This window comes from Neodiprion virginianus, chromosome 2 (assembly GCF_021901495.1).
Source record: "Neodiprion virginianus isolate iyNeoVirg1 chromosome 2, iyNeoVirg1.1, whole genome shotgun sequence".
Classification (NCBI taxonomy): Eukaryota; Metazoa; Arthropoda; class Insecta; order Hymenoptera; family Diprionidae; genus Neodiprion; species Neodiprion virginianus.
The window spans coordinates 21,928,412-21,935,490 of NC_060878.1; the positions used below are offsets into that span (position 1 = coordinate 21,928,412).

Consider the following 7,079-nt stretch of genomic DNA (forward strand, 5'->3'; position numbering starts at 1 on the left):
TTTGGCACGAATCTAATGTTTTTCAAAGTAACTTGACTTATTACAACTCTTCCCAATTCAGTTATATCTCAAATAATTCTCAGGATTTCAGTTATCATTTTTAGTGATTCAGTGAATTCTCATTTATTCAGTTATTTTGTGTCAACTCAGGTGAATTGTAATTGATTCACAAACCTATTGACACGTCAATTCAGCGAGTTGTTGTTTCCTCGCATTATTGAAGAATCGTATGTCAATGATGAATTGCAAACTAGTGGAAAAGTTATGCTGCAAAGCCACAGAAAATGTTCGGAAAGTATAATTCGGATTGATTGAATGACTAATTATGAACCCTAACGGCATATCAATCATCTAAAATCTCTAGTTTTATGCATACATCGATGATTGGAAGTGTTTTATAACATTAAATCTTAAATCCGCTGATTTATTTGGAGATTTATTTTTATTTTCACTCGTAGATGTGTGTTTCGTAGTATTGTGTAGCTGGGCATTCGCTTATTTTCACACACACGAGTGTGCGTCCGTGGGTGTGCGGCCGGCAGCGTGTGCCGCGGCAACAATACCGAGGTCAGCGCTCGAGAAGGGGTACAACAGCGAGTGAGGGGAGGTGCCGATATTTACTTTGTAACCGAATAATAATAATTCACCCAGACGAACAAAACAGCAATTTCCGTGGCGGCAAATCCAGATGAAATGGTGCACTCTGATTGGCTTAACGCTATCGCTTATAATTCAAAAACTATGCGTCGGACGACCTTCCGGTAAAGAAATTCTCGGTTGCATTTCAGTCAGGTATCACGCTGGCTGGTCCGTGTCCCTCAATTTAGGGACACCCTGTATACATGTATAAGCAAAAATAAGTTTATGTATGTATATATTTGAAAGCACATGTATGGTGTTTATCTCTATAACAGAAATTATATATTGACTTGAATTATCTTATGAATCACTGTAATTTATTTTTAAACCCTACCTCACGTGTCATATATGCATATACCTATATTCATATAAGACAAAATAGTCGGTTCGCCAATTCTCTGGTGTTATTACCATGGTGTCAACTTTTTGGGGTTGTTCTCAGGGTGTAAGTTCTATGGTGTTATATTGCGGATCTCAATATTCTGATGTTATCAACTGGGTATCAGTTTTTTGGTGTTATTGCCAGGGTGTTAATCCGCTGGTGTTCATTCGCAAGGTGCTTATTCAGCGGTGTGGATTCTTATGGTGTCCATTTCGATGTTGTTATTTCGCAGGGTTCAAATTCCTTGGTGCTGATTTTTATGGTGTCATAATTGTCTAGGCGTCAATACTCTGGTGTTATTCTCAAGGTGTCAGGTTTCGGGTTTTACTGCACTCGGTGTTACTTCGGAACACCAAACTTTTAACACCGTCTGTTAACAACAAGCATGCACACCAACGGAGTGGACTTTTCGGGACTACGCGTGGTGTTAAAATGGTGTTGATTTTGACACCAAATTTTTTACAGTGCATTAAGTATTATTTTGATCCTATTGTTGTTGATCTAGTGGTTGATTGTTACGTGGCGATGAGCGCTGTGGATAGTAGAGGACGGTCGCGGTTAGCGCGTCGAGTAAAAATTCTGTTTTTAGTTTTTGAGTTATTGGTTATCGTTGAAGCAACGACTAGCGCACGTAGGTATTAGAAGCCGTCTAGGTTTAGTCATTTCGTTTTTTTTTTCTGGTATATTTTTTTTTCACGGTTGAACCTAAGTATTTGAGTATGAATCACGAATAGCGAATTATGAATTATTATTTCTATTGTTTGGCATTTTGAATCACGAAGAGCGACTGTAGAATTATTATTTTTCTTCATTTTTATTCTTTTTCTTTGTATTATTGTTGGCAGAAAATATATTAGTTTGATTCTATCATTGCTTAGTAAAATAACGTGTTGATGTTGCGTATCTAGCTCTCTCTCTCTACCCAAAAATTACCCCTCCCCTCTCCGCAGTACTGAGCTACCGAGCATATTGTCGCGGCATAGCGCATCAACGATTTCGAGGCGTGTTGATCACGCCAGGCGCTCAACAAAACTTCGCGATATTCATTTTGGATCCAGGGTACATCGTGGACGCCGAATTATTGTGCACGCGGTAAGTTCTCGGTCATTTTCTCCGAGCAACGAAGATTGAGTCCCATAGAAGCGTACGGCCTGCAGGCTATTTGAAGCAAGAAAAGTTGAGGGGCTCGGATGAGTTATCTCCCGAACAGCTAGGTGTCACTAGTGGCGCCTTTGCTTGTCGACTCACGTACAGCGCTCTATGCTAATGCGTACAGTGTCGGTGTGTTGCTCTCTCGCTCTCGTTTGGAGCCATGCTGCGTTCTCTCTCGCGCCCGATCGATAATGAACCCAGAGTGGGGGGTCGGTATGATGTCTGTCATACTTTTACGGATTTGAGCATTTATTATTTTTATTTTATGTAATAACAAGTACATTCTCGAGAGCTGTGAGACTCTTATACCCGAGACAGCAATAACGAATTAGCTTTTTATTTCTTCTTTTATTATTTAATACAAGAACTGCAGTCAAGATTGTGGGACTGCTCGCAGAATCTCAGTTGAGATTTAGAATCGAAGTCCAATCTCTCTAGCGCTTATTCGATGCTCGATGGTGCAATCTCTCTCGCACTAAAGCGCTATATGTCATGCGCCTCGAGTGGGATACTACTACGGCTCATTCCCGCCGATTCCCACAGCGTGTTGACACACGTGTTTAAAGCCCGGGATCTTGTTTAGGGTTTTGGTAGGGACGTTTTAACCCGGAAATCTTGATTGTTTTTCGCTAAATTCATGAATTAATTGATTAGTTGCATGGTTCGCAATAATAATAGATTAATTACGCATTTAGTGATTTTTTTTTCGCTTATTCCACGATTCCCGTCCAACTTTTCTTTGTTACTTTGTTGCGCCTGCATCTTCGCACGATCTCGCTATTTCCATGATTTAGGCCCTTTTTTAACGCAGTGATTAATTTCCCTTATTGTAATGCCTGTATCTAGTGTGTGTGACTACAAAGGCTGCGGAAGCATGAAAATAAGGGATTTAAATCTCACTTTTCATCGCTTCCCAAAAGACGAAGTCAGGTAAGTTTTTTTGCATACTAGAAATTCATTTTTAATTTGTATAATTCATATTTTCTTCGACTATTTGACATCAATTGTAATAAATAATTGTCGTACGTGCGCAACGAGGAATTCATTTCATTTTTCTTTTGGATTATAAGTAAAAACAATGGTTAATTGCACGAAGACTTTTATTAAAGATAAGTATTTTTAATAGGCCTACACAGGCAACGCACACCACTTTTAATAGAGCAGTACTCGCAGGGTTACCAGCATAGAGAAAAAAGGAAAAGAACATACACCTATTACATTGTTACCAACATTTTCGTTAAAAAAATGGTAGAGAAAATATTTATACATATTTTTTTTCAATTGGCAAAAAAATACAGTTCAACCTTAATTATTGTGCTGTCGGATTATCAGTGGCTACCGTTTGATTCACGTCGGAGTTTTGATTAACCGGAGCCCGGATTGCCGGATTATCAGGGTTGCACTGTAATGCGAAAAAGACCAAAGTATTTTCAACCATATCAGAACAATGGACGTTTTCGTGCGTACATAAATTGTAATGTGCATTGTTTTGGTAGACAAAATGTTCATTCACGTTTTATGGTCGATTCCTTTTTGCAATGAAGCGAATACAATTGAGCCTATGGGTCAAATAACGGCTTAAGTCGACTTAAGTTTTGGCATAAAAAAGGCAAGTAAAGATTCAACAGTCGATATTTCAATTTTGACAAGGCATTTTACAAGGAACTTTTATTTTTTTACATAGGTGGGGTACCCAAAAATGATATACAAACGTAATAACAATTATTAAATATTGTCCAATACAGTGCTATCACGGAAATTCGGAGTAAGACTTAAGTCGTTTTTTTGTAGAACGACTTTTAATCTGTACAAACACGTTTTTGGATTAAAATAATATGATGACGATAATAGTCAAACCAGTTTCTACTGTAATGGGTGTTTCATGGTCGCGGTGAACACATATAAAAAAAGCTAAACTAGGAATTGACATTTAAAAAACGGCATGTATCAGGTTCAATCAGAGTCCATTTCGTCTGTTTCAGCCGAATCATTGTCGTTGCAGGTACCCCGCAGCACATTTTTATACCATTCCCTATTAACCGGTTTTACAAAAGGCATTAAAGATAGCACGTCATTTTTTTTAGCTGTCTTAATTCCAACAGGAGCCGGGTTTGCTAATGCTAGTTCGGTATCTTTACTTACAAAAGCGTTTAATTTGAACAGGTTGAAATTTTGCGGAGCGCCATTATAGTCCGCGTAAACGGACATGGTGCCTGTTGGCTTGTATGATAACTTCACATACTTTTGGATCGTGAATTTCTTTCCCTTAGCTTTTGGAACCTTTAGAAAAAATGAATCCAAAGTTTTATCCCATTCTTTTAATAAGTGGGCACTCATCTCTGCTTCGAAAGCTTTTGGTTTGTGCCTTACGGTCCTCATTATTTCGAGATACTCGATAGGATTTTCGACGGTCTCTACTTTTTTTAAAACAGTTCCGTAAACACCGAAATTTCTATCGCATTGGCAGTATGAATGACCTCGCACCGGAAAGATGTGATTTATTTCAACTCCCATTTTGATCGACAACCAAGCACAATATCGTACGAGAGTCTTGTTTTTATTTTGCCCCCCACAGGAGTCAGACAAAAGAACTACTTTTTTTAATTCTGGATTTTCAGTCAATTTTTTTACCAGAAAATCGTTCAAAAAACTACACACAGAGTTACCGTTCTTGCCACCATCACATTCTAAGAAGCAAAAAAATTTGCTGTCACCGTCATTAAAACAGTGTGTGTTGAAAACATACAGCCACAATAATCGCTTGTAAAATTGTGCGCTAACGTTCAGTTTTGGAAGCGGAAGATTTTGTGCGTAGTCGAACTCAACAGTTAGAGTATCATCGTTAATATTCTTTGTGCACTGTTGCCGCAAAACCTTGTATTCCGCAACTTTTACTTCATGTAGACGGAACGATTCCTTACACGGATCTGATGAATTTGCCGATAGTTTGATTTTACATTCGGTGCAAAAATCACAGACGTCTGTTTTACGTTGCCTAAACGAGTAATCACTATTTTCCCGAAAATATCTATGGTACGTTGGGTACTTTAGTGAGAGCTGCTTCCCTGTTTTATCAAAGTAATATTCTTGGAATGCGTGAAACATTTTTTTTACGTTTAAGTCTGGATTCTCGAAGTACTTTCTTTCAGTTTTGGAGCTTCCATAATGCGATTTTTTGTTCGGGAAAGTCGACCAATGCTCCTTCACTAAACTCCATACCACGTTCGAAATTTTGGCAGGGTTGGGTTGCTTACCCCTTTTTTCTGTAGCAACTGTCGTACCTGAAACAATCAGTATTTTCATATTTTAATCCAGACCTGACTTGTTTTGTTATAAGACGCCAATAAACGAGTCAAGCATTCGTAAATATTGATTTATTTAGAAAGAAAATAATATAAACATTTACCTGATTTACAAAATCGGAGCACCGTTTTCATTCTGGATTCAGTTATTTGGAGAAGAGACAGAAAAAATCCTTTACAGACAGTTTTATCCTGGCCATCTACTTTGAAAGAATATTTCCAAGACCAAGATCTGTTCTTCCGTTTTGTTACGGTTTTGACGTATTTGATTTCTTCACGTTGTATACAACTGATTAAAAAAGTGTCCTGACTCGGTTTCTCAGCCATTGCCCAGAAAGTCTTGAAAATTTCACGCTGACGTTTATAATCGAAAGAAGACGAACAGTTTTTCTTGCAGCAGTCGGTAGTGTGCCTGAATTTTTTTCGAGGTATTTTATTCCCACTTTGAGAAGCGTAACTTTTACCACTGTTACGCTTAAGCTTCTTTCTATTTTGTTCCCATCTATCTTGTCGAATTTTTCTCTTTTTCCCCGTAACTGTAGCAGTAGGGCTAGTCGATGCTGTTGTAGTTGTTGTAGATTCGTTCATTATTTCGCGCAGAAAATATTGCAGCTTTACACGAAATCTAACAGACAGGCAGATAAACACGTGCGTCTGTTTAGCGGAGGCGCGTGGATTAGCCTACTTCGCTTCGCTGCTACTGCCGGCTAACTCAATGGCGGTGCGCGCACCGCTTGTTATGGTTACTACAGCATTAAAAGTTGACGAAAACATCCAAGATTCACAGGGTTTATAGCGAAGATTATACAGAACACCGAGATCAGCTTCTTTGAAAAAGTGACTTAAGTCGACTTAAGTCGTTATTTGACCCATAGGCTCAATTGGTGCTAATAACGAGTTAAGAATTTTAGCTGGAAATAATGACGAAATTAGGTGATGAATAAACATTGATATTGGGTGAAAAATTTACCGTGCCACAATTAAGGTAAATACAATTGTATCCGATGCCACGGATAAGAATTTTACTTTTTCAGGGGTAAAGGGAAGTTAGATATTTTAAGCTGTTTTGATGTGGTAAAGAGATATTTTAAGGTGTTTATATGTGGTGAAAAGACTAGAATACTCGAAATAATAATTTTGGTAACCTTTCCTTACTCTGGTGGAAGAAGCACATTTTCTAAGTATCTTTTATAACTTATTTTTATTACAGATAATTTATTGACATTCATCTGTAATACTAACCACTGCATATGTTCATTTCTTACTAGAGATGAGTCCGTGTTAAATTATTTTTCACATCATCGTTTGAATATTCTGTCAATATCTTTTTTAAGGATTTTTGTGACGTATATGTCTAGCCGAAAGTGAATCTCTGTGAGAATAAGGGTACTTGGAGATGAGATAAAGCCAAAAACAATCCACCATAATAAAAATAATGATAATTGAATTGCGAAAAATAATAATGTCCAACAATTGATACTGAATTCTTTTAGTAAACTATTGTCTAACGAACCTGCCAACGTAGGAGATATTTTGCTATTGGCACTGAATCGTTAAGACGACTTTTTTTCTCATCATTTCTTCAATTTATATTATTATTTATA

The 7,079-nt window shown here is 37.6% G+C and overlaps 1 protein-coding gene across 1 annotated transcript; it reads right to left on the reverse strand.

Moving 5' to 3' along the window:
- Window positions 1–4,126: 4,126 nt before the first annotated feature.
- LOC124297775 (uncharacterized) lies at window positions 4,127–6,349 on the reverse strand. The gene is made up of 2 exons (XM_046749088.1): window positions 5,580–6,349; window positions 4,127–5,454 (listed from the first exon to the last, which is right to left on the reverse strand). The coding sequence occupies exons 1-2, from the start codon at window positions 6,061–6,063 to the stop codon at window positions 4,127–4,129; spliced, it is 1,812 nt and encodes a 603-aa protein (XP_046605044.1). The 5' UTR covers window positions 6,064–6,349.
- Between the last annotated feature and the right edge of the window lie 730 nt (window positions 6,350–7,079).

What these genes read in the sequence shown, in the direction of transcription:
- LOC124297775 (XM_046749088.1), bottom strand. Translation starts at nt 6,063, where the DNA reads ATGAACGAATCTACAACAACTACAACAGCATCGACTAGCCCTACTGCT. An exon ending in GCTCCGATTTTGTAAATCAG is followed by an intron (nt 5,455 to 5,579) that starts GTAAATGTTTAT and finishes TGATTGTTTCAG; the next exon opens with GTACGACAGTTGCTACAGAA.